The 19,930-nt window shown below is 47.9% G+C and overlaps 1 protein-coding gene across 1 annotated transcript in view; it reads left to right on the top strand.

Annotated features, from left to right (window-relative positions):
• The window catches only part of COX10 (cytochrome c oxidase assembly factor heme A:farnesyltransferase COX10), a 146,224-nt gene extending 126,640 nt beyond the window's left edge, over positions 1-19,584 (top strand). The window contains exons 6-7 of the mRNA XM_004469025.4: positions 3,038-3,270; positions 17,682-19,584. Coding sequence (XP_004469082.1) covers positions 3,038-3,270; positions 17,682-18,088 — 640 coding nt within the window. The 3' untranslated portion in view covers positions 18,089-19,584. The remainder of the gene's footprint in view (positions 1-3,037; positions 3,271-17,681) is intronic.
• Positions 19,585-19,930: the final 346 nt, after the last annotated feature.

Genomic DNA, 19,930 nt, shown 5'->3' with positions numbered 1-19,930 from the left:
GGGCTACTGATTCAGGGCTGCTCCTACAGGAGGGAAATGGATTCTTTCAAACATCTGAAAGGGCTGAGAAGATCTTGGTTACCTGTGTAAATATCCTCATTTTTGTTTACGTAGGCTGTCAACCTACCCAGTTTCGCTCATGCCCCTGAGTACATTGATTTAAACACCAGAATTGAGCCTCATGACTTTCTGCGATTCTGAAGGGTCAGAAGCTAAACTTCCACATAAAATTGCCTATCTCGATAAATTAAATTCATGTGTGCTTTTCTAAAAGGGCTTTTCATAACACTAATACCTTTGAATCCAACTGGCTTCCACAGACCTTGGAGAAGGAGTGAACTTTTTTTTTTTTTAACACAAGGGCCAATTCAGGAAAAATAAAAATGTTTACGAGCCACATTTTTCTCCCACCCAAAATAAAACTAGATTTTAAGAGTCACATAGGATAAAAAAAAAGGTCTGTTCTTAGAAGCTAGAAACCGTATGCTACTTTATTGAAAAAGAATAGCAGCTATATTTGCACTGCTTTTCAGCCATCTAAATTCTCCATTCTGCGCATATTTGAGATGTAGCAAATTCCTAATCTCTAATGTTTGAAATTTACATTGTACACCATATTAAGATGCTAGGTGGCCCCAGGCCACATGATGTGCATGACTCTTAGAGAAGTCTTTTTCTATAGTGGCAAAGGATGGAGTTGAGGCACAAGGAGGAATAGAGGAATTGAAGAAATAGAACGTGTGTAGTCTACTCTGAGGATGTTTGGCTTTGAAGAGTGTTGAAGCAAAGGGAGCAGATCCTTGGGGGAAACATGAACAGGGTGATTGACTTGTGAACACAGGAAGTCAACAGGTAGCAGAAAGACAGAAGACAACAGGCAGATTAGGGAAGAGATGAAGTCAAGTGCAAACATAGAGACTTCATCTTTCCAAAGGAAGAAGGCAGCCTCTTCCCCTGAAATGGGAGAAAGGTGAGGAGTAAGGATGAAGGCATTTGTCACTGTTATGTGAGAGGAAAACACATCCTCGAGGTATTCGGGCTAGAGTAAAGCTGGTGCCTTAAGATAGGAGAGGGGGTAAAACAGTCGCTGTGAGGAATGAGAAAGGAAACTGACTCCTGCCAAATGCTAGTGTTGTGAAGTCAGCCTCTTGAAATGGGGCTGATTGACACATTTGTGAGGCTTTCCCCTACAGGAGCAGTGACAGTAGGTAGATTTGAATGTCTCATCATGATGGAGGAGGTTATTGTTATGGGGGGAGGAGTGAGGGGAGAGGGGTGGGGGATATATGGGGACCTTATATTTTTTGAATGTAACATTAAAAAAATAAAGAAAGAAAAAAATGGGGTTGGCAGGTGGGAATGATGGAAGAATAAGGGAGAATAAAAATGGAGGGTGTTGGCGTGAGGACAGGGGAAGTAATTGGCCACAGGGTTCAAGAGAGGTAGTCAAGAAACAGCAGAGCAGTGTAAATTGATTCACATGAAGAAATGTCTCTGGTGTTTTTAACAGGTCTTCTCACAAGCATCTTGACAACAGCGTATCCCTTGTCTGTTCTTTTTCTCCACCAGTTCCCATTCTCTTGGGTTCTGTCTTGCAGGCACAGTGGTCACGGGCCTGGAAGTAGTCAGTGCTGGCCACCATACCAGTGGGAGCTGAGCTTCTCTGTCAGGTCACGTCCCGCTTTCGTGTCCAGTGGTGCTCGACATCACTTGGTGTTTTCAGCTGGTGGGTGCTCCTGCTCCTCCACCCCACTCCTGACTGAGCTTTAGGTTGTCAGAATTCTACGGTTGGTCCTTTTCCTGAAGAGGCAATCTCCTATACATGGGGCTTCTCTGCTGCCGAATGAGCACTGCAGCCCTGGGAATGGAAGGTGTCTCACTCACCTGTAGGGTGAAGACTCCCTCCCTCAGGGAACTGGCCAGGGCTAAACCCAGCAGTAAGAAGCTGCTCCCCAGGGACGCTTCCCAGCAAGCACGCTGCCGACTCTCATTAAGAGCAGGATCCCGGAACGCTGTGCAAACAGTTTACCCAGAGAAGGCATTGTGGCTTCTAGAAGGAAAAAGCAGGCTAGAATAACCTCCTTAGGTTTCTTAAGAAAGGATAAATAAATGTGTATCAGCAGGAACCAGTAGGTCCAATTTACCAAGACCCTCAAAAAGTCACAAGATTCACACAAAGGCTACTTTAGAAAGTAGGCTTTATTGAGAATCAGGGTTATGATCATTATACACGTGATCATTTTATTTGCAATTTTCATTTAAATATATCGCATGGGTACTCTCTGCCTTTTGAAAAGCTCGTGTCCATAAACCAAGTTACTGAACTGAAAGTATGCTGTTGCTAGTGAGCAGCCACCTAGTGTTTTATTCGTGGTGTGTAACTGGTACCACGCTGAGCCTATAATTCATTAAAGATACTGTAATGATGGCACTCATTGAGGCACATCATTGTTACTCAGTGTGACTAATTAGGTGATGCTTGTAAATAAATTATAAATAAATGGATAGGGCTGCTCCCAGAATTAAGATAGTGTTTTTGCCCAAATCCCCCGGTACTATGTTCTGGGTGCTTTCTTCAGAGCGACCACTATTTAGAACTAACTATAAAATAGAACACTCTGCCCCCTGTCTGGCGGGCATTGCCCTTTTAGGGCATTGCCCTTTTAGTCCTCATGTCAGCTCTTGGACGAAGAGGTCCTCCTCTCTTGTGCACCAGTAGAGTGAAGTCCAGAGTTGGCAGCCAGGCAGGATCAGAACCTGTGTTTGCATCCAGGGCTCTCTACCCCCGACTCTCCACACTACTTCAGTCAAGAAGAGCAGATGGAGTGCCTGCAAGCACAGCTCCCTTATTTTAAGTTCTGTAAAGAAGAGTCTCCACGACAACGAAGGCGCCAAAGGCGTGCTGCCGCCTTCCAGGCTCACTCCCCTCCTTACACACTCAGCCCCGGCATTTGTCACTCTCCAGCAGGGCTTATCGCAGGCGGCGTGATGCACCTGGGCTCAAAATGACAGTTCTGCACCCTCTGCTCTCTTCCAGCCCGCTGCTCGCCGTGTCCTTTGCCGCGTGCTGCGCTGTGCCAGGAGTCGCCCTGCTCACCTGGGGGGTGAATCCACTCACGGGGGCCCTGGGGGCTTTCAACATCTTCCTGTACACCTGCTGCTACACACCCCTGAAGAGGATCAGCATTGCCAACACGTGGGTCGGGGCCGTCGTGGGGGCCATCCCGCCCGCCATGGGCTGGACAGCAGCGACCGGCAGCCTCGACGCTGGTGAGTGTCTCCAGCCCCGCTTCTCCGGGGAGGCACTGGGCGCAGCTGCAGGGATAAGAGCGCCGTGGCTTCGGTGCAGACATTAGCCCCCACCAGTCACAGAGGCATGTCCTCCCCTGGCCTGCGGCACTGGCTGACTCAGGACTCTTTCTCCTGGCACGTGGGCTCACGTGGCCATCTGACGTGTCGGGCGTGCAGAACCAGAGGGAGACCATGTCATGCCTGACTCAGAGGCGAGGCTGGGATTTAGCTTTCCTGGAAAGGAAATCTGTATGGGAAAACAAAAGGCAGCCACGGGGCCACTGCCCGGGACGCCACAGAATTAAAGGAAAGTAGTTGAAAATCAGGGTGAAAATCTGAGTCAGGTCAGGACTGTGCCTCTTCACGGAGCGGGCCCCTGGCACTAGGCCTCAGCTCTCCTGTCCAAGTGGACATCCCCTCATGGGCAGGCCGCTGCCACTGGTGCTTTATTCCCCCAGACGTGGGCTCTCTTCCCCCGCAGGAAAGAACAGATTATTTTCATTAGTTTCTAATTTCTTTTTATATGATTTGTTTAAATTGCTCATGCTGTCTACAGTAAGACCATTGAAACATTTCTACATTTTTCTGGTGGTGTGTCCCACCTAAACTTGTGGGGTTAAAATAGCTCATTTTTGCCATCTGTAAGGGAAGTTTCACAGTCTAATTAGTCAAGTAATTAGTGTTTTTGACCAACACTTAGGAAGGAAGTGGTGAGGTTTCCTGCAATATATGTAAGTACATATTTTTCACATGAGAGATCAAAAGGCACTGACCATAAACTATTACCCCGCAGGCTGTATTTCTGAAACTTTTCATAAAAGCTCTTACACTTGGATTTGGCAAGCATACAAGGGCGATTACACCTTTGCCATTACTGTCTCTTAGAACAGGGTCATGTGTTTGTTGGGGAAAGGCTTTAATATCCTGTGACTGTTGGGTTTGAATGAATCTACAGATAGGACATTCTGAAATTCACGCGCTCCTCTGAGGTGTTTCGTGTTCCGTGATAAGCCTCACCCCAGAGTCTCACCCATATGGGATGCAGTGTTAGTAAAGCAGGAAGAGAAGGGATTCTGGAGCCGGGCTGCCTGGGTTAGGGCCCCAACTCCACCACTTATTAGCTGCGCGACCTTCCGAAAGTTCTTAACCTCTTTGTTCCACGGTCTCCTCATTTCCCACATGGGGCTAATAGTGGTCTTCTCTCATGGGGTTGTTGTAAGGATTAAATGTATTCTACGTAAAGTGCTTAGAATGAGTCTCCTTAGTGAGGGGTGTAATAGGTAATGCTGTTGTTATTACAAAATACTCCTCATTCCTACAGTACATAGATTACCATAGATCAAGAGAGGTCATGAGGTTTTATTGTTTTTGCAAACTCTGAGCAAATGAAGACTGATGTCTGCTGGGTGAGGGAGGAGAGGGTGGAAGACATGGATTTGCCATCCTTGTCAGAGTTTTCCCCTGTGTTCATGACTCTCTGACCCTAGAAGGACACCTGCATGTCACCATTCTCCCCCCACCCAAGTCAGATCCTCCTTTTTACCTCTCTCTGGAGCCCCAATCTTGACTTAACTTGACCCTAACTTCCTTTCTACCTGAACCCAACTACCCCTTTCCCACTTCAAGGTCTTTCTAGAAGGTGAGTGATTGCCCAGATGTTCAAGGTGGAGCCCATGAAAGAGAGTACCTCATTCCCCAGGCCCAGCCTTCTTTAGGACTCTCCTGTCCCAAAGGCCCTGCTCTCCTTTAGCCCTCGGAGCTCCTGTGCCAAGCCTTCTGGAGACATCCCTGTGCCCTGCCTGAACCCTCTTCTGTTTCTTCAAATCCAGCATAAAGGAACAAGGCACCAAAATGGCCTTCTCTGTCTGGGGAGTCCCAGGCAGGGGCAGGAGCCAGGGCCAGCTACTTCTAGCCCCAGAGGCAGGCAGGGGAGGCAGTCCATCTGGCCTTGGAGCACACGGTCTCCACCGTGCAGGGTCCCAGGACCCATGTTCTTGCAATGGGCTACAGGCACTGGTCACTCCCAGTTAGTCTTCCTGTGCAGAGTTTGTGCTTTGGCCTTTGTAGGCTGAGTTGCCATCTCCGGAGGCCAAAGAGAGAAAGGGCTTTGTAGAGGCCCACCCACTCAGGAGCACACATTCAGACAGGAGCACTTATTTTATCCAGGTCAGTCTGAACTTGGCTAACCTGCTCATAGCAGTATTTAAAATATGTTACATATATTTAATTATATATATTAACATATGTAATGTATATTAATATATTTTTTAAATTTGTATATAGCTCTCTGTAATACAAAATCTTATGCAAACTAATTAATAATGGACAATTAAGGACCAGGCCAAACCCTATTTAGGTAGCAGAATGCAAACACATGTTTATCTTGAAAATTGAAACCCATTATCTATCTGAACAGAATCTGGCAGATTTGTGTTACCACAAAGAATAATTTTCTTGGAAAGTTTTTGAAGCTGACTTCTGTTATATCCTTTTTTCTTTAAAGCTTAAAGATGCATTGTAGGTATACAATAATAGAATTCTAATTTACCACAGAGCAAGCCACATGCCAAAAGTCTTGTCAACTTGATACAGACAAAAGAATATTCCTCTATATAGCACTTTAAACTGTTTCAAGAAAGTTTCAGAAACATTACTTTGATATTTAGAACTTGAGATAAGCAGTATCTTAGTTTCCCGACTGCGATCATCACAAAATGGGATGCTTTAAACAGTGGGAAATTATTGGCTCACTGTTTAAAGCTAGGAGACATCCAAAAGTTGAGGTGTCAGCAGGGCGATGCTGTCTCCCAGAAGACGGTGGCGTTCTCGGGCTGACTGCTGGTAATCCTTTGTTCTTGGCTTTTCTGTCATGTGGCAATGAACAACGGTGGCATCTTTTCCTTTCTCTTCCTGGCTTTCTCTCTCTGGGTCTGAAATTCATTCTGCTTATAAAGTGCTTCAGTCATCTGGATTTAAGCTCAACCTGGTTCAGTTGGCCATACCTTAACTAAAAATAACATCTTCAGAAGCTCCTGTTAATCCAAAGGCATGGATAAAGATTAAGAGCATGTTTTTTTCTGGGCTACATAATTTAGCCTACCACAGGAAGTTCAGTACTTGAATGGATGAATAAAGGAATGAATCAGTGAAGAGGTACTTTCTGTTTTACAGATGGAAAAAACTAGGTGTTTGCAAAGTCAATTGTCAACAGTTATTGAGCATCTGCTATGTATGAGGTACTATATAGGAGGAAGAAATACAAAGACATAAGGCAGAAGCTAAGAGAATATATTTTAAAGCTCTTTATTGCTAGGATTTTAGGAATTCATTTGAATATGGTTTAGTATTGTTTAGTTATCCTCTAGAATTATACTGTCCAATATGATAGACACTTACCACATGTGGCTATTCACATTTAAATTAAAATTAAAAGTAAAACTAAAATTCAGTTCCTGCAGTCCACTAGCCGTGTTTCAGATGCTCAAAGTCACACATGGCTGGTGGCCACCTTACTGACAGATGCACATGCTGCAGATGCCGAGTGCTTCTCTCATGGCAGAAAGTTCATTGAGCAGCATTGCCTGAAAGGACAAACTCATATCCTTAGGAATTTGAGTATGGACTTTAAATAATAGGGCTTTGTATGAGACTGTACCTGTAGTGTCACTTAAAGTCTAAAACAGGGTTCTCAAACTTCAGAGTACTACAGAATCACCTGGAAGGCTTGTTAAAATACTGTCCTGGGCCCTTTCCTGGAGTTCATTCTTTAAATCTGGGGGGAGCCCAAGATTTACATTTCAAACAAGGTCCCAGAGAATACAGATGACACCCACAGTACATCTGCTTACCACCCTCTTCCCCCCCCCCCCCCCCCCCCCCGCCAATCCTTGGGTATTTCCAAAGTATTCTCATGGCTACAGCTCCATTTGGTTCCATCTTTTCAGATAAGTGGTTCCTAATGTGTAATATATGTCTGGAAAGTAGAACCAGTTGAGAGCTCTAGCCATGAGAATATCTGGGGAATACCCTGGGATTGGGCAGGGAGGTGGGTGGATGATGTTGTTTGAGGTGTGCTCTGCATGTCCTTAGTAATTATCCACAAAGGTTCTCTCTCTCATCTGGGTTCTTATGGGACATGAGTGCTTGGGAAGGAAGAGCCCCTCTGAGAAAAAAAGACCAAAAAATGTTTTCTTTCTTCTGTAGCATCCCTAAGCCATTTTATCTTTGATCTCACAAAAACTGACCACTATAGAGAAGCTTATGAATAAGGAAGTCTTTGGAATAATGTATTAAACTATATTGATAATAAAGAAGAGAACTAGGTGAAGAGGGGATGCAAGAACAAGAAGCAAGAGAAACTGGGGGGCCATCAACTCAACAGAAAAGCCTGGACTGGAGAGATGCAACTGAACTGGGAGCTGCTGGGGTTGCTTCTTGTCTCGTTCAGGCCCTCCTGAGAAACAGAACCAACAGAAGATATATATATATAAAAAGAGATTTACCCTAAGAATTGGTTTACTCGACCATGGGGGCTAGCAACTCCGAACTCCGTAGGGCAGACCACAAACTGGAAACTGATAAAAGTAATGCCAGACTCCTTAGTCTGAATTCCCCAGGGGAAGCTGGGTGACTAGAAATTCTGGCAGGAGCCATTGTTGAAGTTGGGGCAGAAATTCTCTCTCTGACTTCTGAAACCCTCAGTTCTAGCTTTAGAGACCTCCAACTGATGGAATGAGGAGACTCCCTACATTGCTTAGGGCAGTCTCCTTTGTTTATGTAGATGCAATCAACTGGTTGTAGATGCAAGTCCCATTTACAAAATACCTTGGCAGTAACAAGCAGGCAAATGCTTAGCCAAACAACTGGACACCATAATCAAACCAAGTTGACACATGAAATTAACCATCACACCACCTTTAAAACTTGTCTCCATAATGGCTTCATTCTGCAGATGTCAACTGAGGACCTAAGGGGAAAAAAAAACGATAGCCCATTCTCTGCCCTCATGGGAATCATGTCTCATTCTCTTTAGGGAAAGATAGACAAGTAATCGGATAATACATTGAACTGAGCTTTGGCAGGAAAGGTGACTCCAGAGGCCTTTGGCTCTCCTAACCTCCCCAAATGGGTCCATGAGGACTTTAGAGAAGAATGGCTCTGAACTGAGTCAGGGCCAGTTTCCTTGAGGAGGCAGAGTGCTTTCTAGGAGGATCAGAAGCAGGTACAAAGGTGTGTAGGCATGAAAGCCAGAGCAACATGTGGGGTGGGGAATGACTTAAAATGAGCTGCCTTACTAAGGAGTTCACCATCTGTTCAAAGGTCATCAAGACCCAGTAAAGGTTTAAGCAGGAAAGCAGTATGGTCAGCTTTGTGGGGCTCTCCCATCCTGGAAATCAGTCCTTTGCTGAAGCCTGCTGCATTGTCCGTCTCTCACCTCCTGCCCCTTCTCTGTCCACCTCTGTCCCCTCTCCATTGGGTCCTGCCTGCCCTGGGTCCGCCCTGTGCTCCTTTACCTCCCTAGTCAAAATTGCATCTTCCAAGTAGTTCATGAAGTATCAGTCTGATCTGCAACTTGAGCAACTTAACACCAATCACCTCCACCCTCCTTATAGCTTGGCCAGGATTGGAGAGAAAGCAGCTCAGGAGCCATAGTTGTGATGGAAATCACAGCGCCACATGTACTGAGGACCCTGCCTTGGAGTAGGTAACTGACTAGTTGGGAGGAAGATAGCATCTTTATAAAACCAGGTGCATCGAGGCAGCACGTGGGCAGCATATCAGCAGAGAAGGAAATGCACCTTTCCCCCCTTCTCAGGTCGCTTTGTGGGTCTTCCTCCCCCTCTTCAGGAGAAACAGTCCCCAAACTCACATAAGCAGAAGGATGTGACAGTCCAAGGGGTTTTGATAGTTTCTCCCAAAGCTACTTTGATGTTTTTCTTTATCAAATAATGAAAACAAAAACAAGAAACATTTGCCCTGGTTTTAGATACCCCAGTTTGCATGAGTCCAAAGCCTGTGCTTAGAGCTGCCACCACCAGGTAATCTCAGCCCTGGTGAGCAAGGTAGGAAGGAGGGAGGCAGGTGAAGGAGAATTAAACAGATTTACATATGGAAATCATAAGAGCTAAACAAGTGTTAGTTGTGCTTGGCACTTGCTATCTTACAGCAGCACAAAGGAATTGTAAAAGCTCAGCTTTTCTGTGGCAGTCTGCAGTGTCAGCACCCTCCGGAGAGTTCTTGTTTGGGGAAGAGTCCAGTATTGGCAAACAGGAGCCTCCCTCGCCCAGACCAGACAAGGCTCTCTGAGGCAGTTCTACCAAGGAAGCAAGGTCTCTGCGGCCTGGCTGCGTCTGTGCACAGGAAGTAGTTTTGTTTTACAAAGTCCTGTGTAGAAAGGTAATCATAATGAGATTTTTACCTATGTTCATTTTCTTCTATGCCTTGGAGTTAGGCCTTTTCCTCCCACCTGCCTAATTGCATTTCTTTTTTTTCTTTTTTTTCTTTTTTTTTTTTCAGCTTAGCTGGGGTAAGCAGGAAACATTAACACTGTTCACCAGCTAAAACACAGGAAGGCTGAATAAGAGGGCTGCTTTCTGGTCTCCTGTCTAGCCAGCTCGCTTTCTTAGAGACAGAGCATTTGGTTTGATCCTGCACCCAGCGGACCTCAGGGATCGAAGCGCCTTGCCGGGCCCCGGATGTAGGGATTTGCTTGGAGGAGGTGGGGGGCCCTGGGCTAAGTGCCTGGCAGCAGACATTACAGAGCCAAGGGGGCCTGGAGACACATGCATTAGGCCTCTCCAGAATGTTTATCTCCAGAGACTGTTTAGTTTATCTTAGAGGCTTCAGGTTAAATCCACCCCCCCCTTGCCCTGGCCACCTCTCTTCCCATCACCCCCATTTAAAAAGGCTCAGATTCTTTTCTGACATTTTCCTAAATTCAAATGAATCCCCAAGTCTTGGGAGTTTATGGAATGGGCCTTGGTGTCAGGCTTGTAGACTGGATTTGTGAATTGCCTTTGGTTTGTAATTCAAATGTTGTTGTGCGGTAAACATTAATTATGTCAGCCAACATTCAGTTACAAATGAGGACTTAGAAGTGGGCTCTTATCAGGAAGTGACCTTTGGCAGATGGATGGGTTTAGCCACAAAAAGAGAATGAGTTTTTTTAGCCTCATCTGGTAAACTACAAAATGTTAAATGCTGTTTCACTTTATTTACCTCCTTTATTCCAGAATGAGAAAATAGAAGAGGGAATTTATTCGCCCATTCATTCAACAAATATTTAACGGGAGCTTCCTAAGTACCAGGCACTGTTTAACCCAAGCACGTGCAAAGATCTCCTTTAAAATACTGTCTCGGTTTAAAATAAAACTCAAAAATGAGTGTCTTATGTTCATTTCATATGAGATTTCACCATAATTAGCCCTAGAGCCTCAAATTAATTAAGATAAATGATATTTTTAAAGACAAAAGGAACATTTTCACAGGACTATTACCAAACTAAACAATATTTAGAATTCTATTTTTCTTCAAAGACAGAAACAAAAGGCTGTGAAAGAACACGTTTGAATTATAACTCCCTTACTAACCCTGAAGGGGTAGGGTGACTGGAGGCAAATACCTGGTGCTTGGGGATTGGGGTTACAGGGGTGGGGACAGTGAGGCTCAGGTCCGGTCTTTGCAGCGTGGGTTGACTGCAAGGAGTCACAAGCCTTAGGGCGCTGGCCAGTCCCTTCCAGAATGACATGGCCTTCGATGCCCAGGAGGCAGCCTCCGGCTCACAGTGCCTGGCACAGTGTGTATTTAATACCGCTGCATGGATCAACCAATATCGATAAAGACTGTAAAACAAAGGGGGCATTTGCATCTCTTAGAAAACCCACCAAGGCTTGAAACTTCCTTCTGGAGCCTGGGAAGAAGAGAAAGGGGCGGGGAGCACTCCCTTCAGTCAGCTTCTTGCTTCCTTTCCTCCCATCTTCCCCTTCAAGTGAAATTTCCCAGGACTCTGAGTGGCCGGTGGAGGAAAATATGCAATAGTGGGAGGGAAGGAGAGCAGAGCACCCCAGCTCACCAGTGCCTTCTCATTATTCCCAAGTTACTTCCAAAGAATTCTTCCTGGGCGAGCAGTTATTGCTGACTGTCTTTCCTATTTTCAGAGGACTTTTCATCTTCCCTTTTGTGGCCTATGCAGTTGATAAACTGGCCCACATCCTCTTCCCTTTATCTGCTGCGCCATAGAAGTCTATTGCACCATTGAGACAGATCTGTTTCACAAGCTCCTTTGTGTTAACCCTCAAAAGAAAGGCTTTGAAATCTGTGACCATGAAGCCTTGGGCTTGATTTTGCTTCCCCAGCTAGCCCTCAGTTTACATAACCATACAACCCTGAAAGCACAAATATAACCAGTCCTGGAACGGACAAGCTCCCGAGGCCTACGGGCACACAGGGGCCTATTGATCTGGGGGGGGAGGGGGGAGGCAGGACCTCCCAAACCCTGCACCAAGGTTCACTGAGTGGTTTCTTTGTCCTTTTCAAGGCCATGTGTGGACAGTGAATGACAACGGATGGATTTGGGCGGGGTGGGAAGGAGTTCAGTGTAAGCCCACTCAGCAGTCAAGAGAAGGCAAATCAAACCAGTACACTGTATTACAAAAGAAATTTTTTTCTTGGAAGAGTACATACAGAGTGTCAGAGCCCCAGCTTGAGGATTTTTTTTTTTTTTTTGGTCTCCATTCTACTAGAAAACCCATTTGGCTGGAATTGCTCTGGCTTTGTTGGCCAACAGAATGATGGATGTCTGCTATGGGCAAGAACATATCTGGGCTTGAGCAGCAGTGGTAATGAGTGAGAATCACCCCCAGTCCGTGTGATGAAGAAATGGTTGGCAGATGATTTGAGAGGGTTTAAAAATATTATCTTCAAAGAGTCACTGGGGAGAATCTGGGTTAGCCCTGCCCCACCAAATGAATCCCTTCTAGTAGAGTTGTGATAATAGTGTTGTGAGACAGGGTGCCCTCAAGCTGCTACACGCTCAGAGAGCACACCGTGGAAGTGCTGCTCTGCACTCGCTGTGTGTGGAGGGACCCAGACATCCCGGAGTCACCCCAAGCTGGCACTGTAGCACGAGGGTCTCTGGATCCCCTTCCTCACCGAGATGCCTCCTGGTGCACAGATTGTCGGCATTTTATGTATTCATAGACCTATGTATATCTCACTGAAAGAACAGAAATAGACATTTCTTCCAGATATGATTACACTGGATATGTACAAAAATTCCTCAGGGTAGAGTAGGAAAATAAGAAAATATATCTAAAAGAAGTAGAAAATGTTCGGTTTGTGTCAATAGATTGACACTTGGGGACCGAATCACAGATCACTCAGCTTACAAGTCACTTCTTCCAGGAAGCCTCCTCTGACCTCCCCAAGGCTGAGTTAGGTATTCCTCCTGAGAGCTGGGTACTACGGCAGCATTTACCGTGTGCTGGCATCACCGGCTGGTGGTGTCTTTCTCCTGACCTGACTCCAGGAGAGGTCCTTGAGAACAGAGGTTGCATCTGGCGTGGAGGAGGTGCACAATAAATATGTTGTCCTAGGAGATAGGCCCAGTGAAAACAGGCTGCTTTGGGAAGTCAGGCTGAGGGGATGGGGGAATCTTACCCTGATGGAGGCGAGGCCTCTGAATGAGTAAGCTCTGTGTTTACCTGGCAGAGAAGGTGGAGTCCACCACCCCCACCAGCAGAGACTCATTTAAGTCTTCCTGTTCTAGTTCACCTTATCTTGATGAAGACAGTAATTTGTTTTACATCTTCCATATGAGCAGAGGCCCTCGCAGCATATTGAGTAGAAGGGTGTGTGGGTGGTGGTTTTCTGATTGCAATCCATTAAAAAAACTAAGCTGTGATTCCTAAAGCTCTTTCATTTGTGACATGAACCAAGCCCATAACCAATTTCCTCTCACAGAGAGATCAGCTTGCTACCCTTATGAAAATAAAATTTTTAATTATGTTATTTGAAGCAGAAGCATAATGTGTATTGAGCAAAATAGCATACTGCAGTTGATATATAAAAAGGAGGGCCTTTGAGAAAAGCAGGGAAGAGTCCGCGTTTGCACCTGATATTTTAACCATTTCAAGTTTGGTTTCTGAACTGAGTCTGCTCGTTCTCACCCCCACCCCATTTCAAAGTTGTCACTGATGGTGTTTTTCTTGACCTCCCCCCCACCCCCATGCTGTGGCTGTCATAACTCAGCAAAATAATCAGTTCAAACCCTCTGATATGCGACAGCTCATGAGCCAGAGGTGGGCTGTGTGAAAAGCCTCAGTGTCACTGTAGGCCCTGGGAGCCTCTAGCAACGTTTCCTCTTCACTAGTCACTTTCAACTCCATAGATCATCTCATTTTTCCATCATAATACAAAGGAAAATCTACTTCTGTCACCTTGTATCCAACTTGATTTGTACCTGGATGGTCCAATATTCTGTTCTGTCCCTTCTAATTACTCAGATACTCACTGTCAAGAAAAATTTTGCTTGTTCTTGAAACAAATGGACAAAAAATGTATTAAGGTGTCAGTACCCTTACCTTAACAAACCGGAAAATGCCTCTGCAATTTCTCCTTCCAACAATCTTCCCCCTCCCCAGTTCCAATGGCACTGGAATGACCACCAAACAGTGCGTTTTCATGGGAATGTAACTTCCTCGAGGAGCTCTGTGGCAACAACCCTTCAAACGCAGATGCTGGTCACCTGCAACCTCGGCCAAGTTCTCTGATCTCTTTGTGCCTCGGCTTTCTCATCTGGGAAATGATAGTAGTGATCCCTGTGGGAAGGGTTGTCGTGAGGTTCAGGAAGAAGAGGCGGTTCCTCTGCATGGTACCCGATGTAGGGTGGGCATCTAACTCAGATGTCTGAAAAGCCTGGCAAACGTACAGTGGCCAAAATCGAACTCCCACGTGCCCATCCTGAACACATCACCTGTGCACATCCCCAGGGCCCCCACCTGAGTCAAGAGCCCCAGTGGCTTCCCCACTGTCTCCCCCAGGGCCACCCACCTCTTTGCAAGTTTCCCTGCAGTCTGTTCTCAGCACCTTCCTGTGGCTACCCCAGGCCCCTCCTCTTGGCTCACAGATGCCCAGGGGACCCAGCCCCCTGGTGACACTCCTCCCTCCACTGCCTTCCTGCTGTCCAGAAGCATGCTAAGTAAGCATGCTTGCCTTTGTGCTGCAGGTCCCTTTGCAGGAGTGACCTCTCCTAGCATCTCCTTCCAGTAAGTTGGGCCATAGCTTCATTGTCACCTTGGGAAAGCCTTCCCTGACCAGTCAGTCTCAAGTCACCCCCATGGTGTTACCCTATTTCCGTTCTCGAAGTAGCCCCCATCACTCTCCAGTATTTGTGTTTGTGTCTCCTCTAGAATTGAAGTTTATCTTTGTCTCATTCACCACTGTCTCTCCATCCAGAATTGTGCCTGGCATAGAGTAGACACCCATTCTGTACTCATCAAGTGAATGAATTCAACAGCTAATAGCTTCCATGTTTGCGTGAATACCCCACATATATACACACACTTATGTTATTTATAGATGGGTTAAGAATTAATTTGGGGGATTTAACAGCATCCCTACCAAAACAGGGACCCTAGAATCAATTCATCATTATATTTCCTTCCCATATTGGGGACTGAAAAGGAATTGCCAGACTTAGGGAAGCCACAGGAATCTGCTAATGGATATGAATGTAGGCCCCATCCCTCTTAAATCCTCCCCACCTAATTCAGAAATAAGTAAGTTTCTGTCCGGAATAATATGAATAAAAATCATCATGGTTTCTTTGAGATAACTTGTGCAGCCTGCCCCTTTATCACTTTACTGTCTCCACTGTTGGGGAAAGCAGATAGAAGGTTAAATATAGATAAGAGGTTAAAAGAAGGCTCAGAGCCTCATGGGACTGGAAAGCCCCAGACTGATTTTCTGAATTATTCTGAATTATTTAAACTGCTTTCTCTCCTAGTGAATTCTGCCTTAGCAACTCTTTCTTTTTCTAATCATTCCCACAGACCACGGAATTAAGGGTCTCCTTACTTGAAATTCCCAGCCTCTTCTTACACCTGGGGCTGGTAAACCCTCCCAGTTCTCTGACCCGGACCCTCAGGAAGGAGGCCGTTTGGCAGCAGGGAAGAGGAGAGTGGGTCAGAGCATCAGGTCCCAGGGAGCGGGGAGAGGAGACTGAGCCCTACTAGTCTGCCTTCCTGTTCACAAGCCAGTGTTGGAAAGCACTGGGCGTGAGGACCAATTTCAGTCCATCACTTCTCACACACTGGCTCCCAGATGAGTTTACCTTACTCCATGACCAAGCCCTTTCTGTATTCCAGAGTCTGGAGGTCCAAAGATAAGAAAACGAATGTTCCCTTAAGGAGGAAACACAGAAACCTAAGTAATGAACGATTGGATGACGTGGTTTCCTCAGAGGTAGACAGAGGTTTCAGCAGCTCCCAGATGTATATCCCGTATCTACGCTCTGGTGGCCTGACTAGTTGGCATGGTCACTTCCATGGCTCACACGCACCTCGAACTGAGCAAGCCTAAGCTGGCGCTCGTGACCTGGCCCGCCCAGCTTCCCTCTTTGCCATCTCAGGGAATGGCATCTCCATGGCCTGGAACCCAGGAGCTGCTCTTGATACCACCCTCTCCCTCACCTCCCTCATGTAATCTGTGCACCCACATCCAACCACCGTTGCCTCCTGAATCCCTTTCAAATCCATCTTATTCCCATCTCCACCGTCACTACCCTAGCCTTCACTCCTCGTCTCCTAAGTAGTGAATCCCACCATACCTGTTTTGGGCCTCTCCGCTGTTTGCTTTCACAGATCGGATCAAGTAATGCCAGTGCCCCACCCCACACACGTGCATACACACGCGTATGCCTCAAGATCCTTCAGTGGCTTTCCGTTGCTTTTAGGATAGAAACCAAATCTTAACATGCCCTCCAAGTCCTTAGTGATAGGGCCCTTCTGCAAACCCACCAGCCTTCCATTTGTATGTTAATTTTATTTTTTATCACAAAAAAAGTTTTCACACAGTAAAGCCACCTTTTTTTCTTTCGAGGTCGAGTTCTGTGGATCCTCACACATGTACTAATCTTGGAATATCCTGCCCCAGGGCCTTTGCTGACACTTTCCCCTCTACTGTGCATGTTGCTCCCCACCGTGGGCCCGGCTCCCTCAGGGCTCAGCTCAAACCCCTTCCTCCCAGAAGCCTTCTCTGGTCCCCGAGACTAGCTCCGCCCCACTTGCTCCATGCCCTCCTCGCCTGACGCACTTCTGCATCCCATTTTGAGTGCGCATTTTGAGGTTCATTGCTGTGGCACTTAATGAACCCCCCGCACACGCTGGATGGCAACTCCACGAATCCCTTGTTGCGTGCCCAGCGCAGCGCCCCTGCGGGCCCGGCGCGCTGGGAGGCCGCTGAGCGCGGTACAGCACGCCTGATTTTAACATATCGGACACACTCACTTTGAATCCCTCCTTCAGCCCTTTTTGGACAAATCACATAACATCTGGTCTGTTTTTTTTAAAAAATGAGGATTGTGAGCCCCACCTCAGAGGCCTGTAGTCGGGATTAAATGAGATAAGCTCTGTGAAAGCATCTGTCTAACAGGGCTCCTTCCTAAGTGGTCACCTGCATTTTTCTACCCTTGGCTGCTCCCAGTTCACCCCTGGGGTGGGGGGGGAGGGGGGCATTTCCAGAGAAAGGGGCTGGCATCCTCCGGCCACGGCATTGGAATGTCCTTGGTGAGGATTACAAAGCCAGAGCCAGGTCATCGTTTTGCCCTGGGAGCCCCCTGTGTGCTGAAGGGACACAGTGCACTGCAGTTCCTGAGCCGGCACGGGCGCAGTTTCAGCACCTGCTGCTGGGGGACTGCACGCACCTGCCCCTGGGGCCTGGAGGCCCCGGGGGGGGGGGGGGGGGGGGGGGCACGTAGGTGTTAGCAGAGGTGCCAGGCTCTTTAGCGCTGAGCAGGGGGCATGTCAGCCCTGGGGAGGCGGTGGAAAGTTCTCGGGGGCCCTTGGCGGTGGCAGCAGGGCTCCCGCCAGGGCAGGACTGGCCCAGAGGTGCCAGTGAAGGTGGGGGCCACCCAGGGGGCCCGATATTGGGAAGCGCGAAGAGCCTGCCCTGGTGGACGCCCGGCGCCCCGCACTGCGCGGCCTGGAGCAGTGCGCCTCCCGCCCCCACGCACGCCCTCCTCCCCGGTGGAGAAGGCCCCGCCGCCCCCTCCCGCCGATGGCAGGCTGGGGAGGGCGAGTGGAGGCCGCACGGGCTCGGGGGAGAGCCCTGGCCTGGGGAGCTCCCTGACCACCGCCTGTCTTGTTCCCCCTCTCCCCCAATCCTCCGCACAGGAGCGTTCCTTCTGGGAGGACTCCTCTACTCCTGGCAGTTCCCGCACTTCAACGCCCTGAGCTGGGGCCTGCGAGAGGACTACTCCCGCGGAGGCTACCGCATGATGTCCGTCACGCACCCCGCCCTGTGCCGGCGCGTCGCCCTGCGCCACTGCCTGGCCCTGATCGGGCTCTGCACGGCGGCCCCGGCCCTGGACGTCACCACGTGGACCTTCCCGCTCATCTCCCTCCCCATCAACTTGTACATTTCCTACCTCGGCCTCAGGTTCTACAGGGACGCCGACCGGAAGAGCTCCCGCAAGCTGTTCTTCTGCAGCCTCTGGCACCTGCCCCTGCTCCTGCTGCTCCTGCTGACCTGTAAGCGGCCCCCCGGGGGGAAGGGCGACCAGGGGGCGCCCCCAGGCTGAAAGCCACCTGGCTTGGGGGGAGAAAGACAAAAACAAAACATGCAGGACACACACACATATATATATATTTTTTTTTTCTTTGCTGTTAGGCAAGGATATTTTGGTAATTCTGAAGTGCAAGGAGGGAAATCACTTTTGAAACAAGACTGTAAAATAATCTGGTGCTCAATAATCACTTGACAATTTCTTAATGATATCCAAAATGCTTCCCAGATAAGGGAATGGGTTGGCTCAGTAGGTTAATACCTAAGCGTGTTTTCCCCTGGAGGGCTCTCTCTCTGCTTCCTGCAGATGTGCATGCCCGACCTTTCCTCACTCCTCACCGCGCCCCCACGCCTCCCCTGCCAGGCTAAGCCTTATGTGATGGCCACACGAGGTGAGCACTTGGCATCTGATAGCCTTAGTTCTGTGTCCTCAGGTCCCTGAGCTCCACCAGACTTTGATCAGACTTCCTTCACGGGGCCAAGTTGGAGGACATATACCTGGCATGCCACAGCCCGCTTCCCTGTGAACAAGCCAGGGCGCCCAATCCCAACTGTCTCCGCTCCCCTTCCCCCCAACTCTTCCCCCCACACAGTCCCTCAATCAAGAATGGGCCGCTGCCCAGCGCTGAGGGCGAATTCCAAACGGTTGTCTGGGGAACCTCAGATGGGACTGCCAGCCCCACTCCCCTACCCACTACATGTCAGCATTTCTCAAACTCTGGGGAATCAAAGGCATTTTTATAGCTCACTTTAAAATACAGTAGATGTCTGCAGCATTTCCCTCTGGAAGGGTAGCTCTCGACAATGCCAGAAATCCCCCCACCACCCCGGCTCTGACCCTGTTACTTACCTCTTCAGTTGCTGCTGAAGGTTGTAGCTAGTCTTTTTCCAGCCGTGTGAGATGGGAAGTCGGGAGTTGGAGCCAGCTAAGCAGCCCGCAGAGCTCACGTTTCCATCCTCCTATCCCCTCAATTCAGAAAATTAGCTTCCACACTCCACATGTTCAAACAGCTTTAATAGCCCAGCTGGGCTCCCCCGTGGGGACGGTTTCGGTTCGGGGGCTTTGTGAGTGCTGCGAAGCCAGGTGTGGCCGAGGTGGGGGTTCAGTGGGGTTTCCACACACGGTGCCTCTGGCTCCCTCGCCCTGCACCCCTGTGCACGGCACTGCCCTGCAGTCCCTTTTGCCTGGAGGCCTTGAAACTTGGCGGTATATTTTCATTATTCACTTTCTGGAGGCAAGACTGCTCTGTAGAAATTGTTCCCGGGGCTTTAAGTGCCATTTAAACAACCCTTGCAATCTGCCTGTTTTCTCAGACCTTTCTAAAGCGGGAGCATCTGATTCCTGTTTCAGCTTACCTGAAATATTACCTCCTGGCTATATCCAGGTTATTTACTGTGGGGAACTTGGCATAGGAATGTCTGGAAAGAAAATCTACAACTTGTTGCTGCCCTCAGATTTGTAAAATGCATTGATTTTCTTTTCCTTCCACAATAAAACAGTATATAAGAACAGGAGCGTGTGGTGTGATTTTATTTAAATAGAAATCATTCTATGCTGAGTTTGCACAGTTTTTAGTAGAACTGATAGCTCGACCCATTCTTCCGGGCTAGCAGAGGATCCGAGGGCACATATATCGTAAATGTTTTCCAGGGGGTGAAAATGAGCACTTGGGTGTTTGATACCCATTGACACAAAAGAATGATCAGCAAAGGACAATGGCTCATCCCCTCCCTGACCCCACTGTTCTGCTTGGAATCGTCTAGTCTCTCCCGTCTCCTTCCTTCAAACCACCGAAGACATTTTCCTTGAGGCCTGTCATTCTCCTGCTAAAGAATACCAGTGGCAAGCTGTTCGCCT

Source organism: Dasypus novemcinctus, chromosome 21 (assembly GCF_030445035.2).
Source record: "Dasypus novemcinctus isolate mDasNov1 chromosome 21, mDasNov1.1.hap2, whole genome shotgun sequence".
NCBI classification, from domain to species: domain Eukaryota; kingdom Metazoa; phylum Chordata; class Mammalia; order Cingulata; family Dasypodidae; genus Dasypus; species Dasypus novemcinctus.
This window is presented reverse-complemented; position numbering and strand designations above follow the sequence as displayed.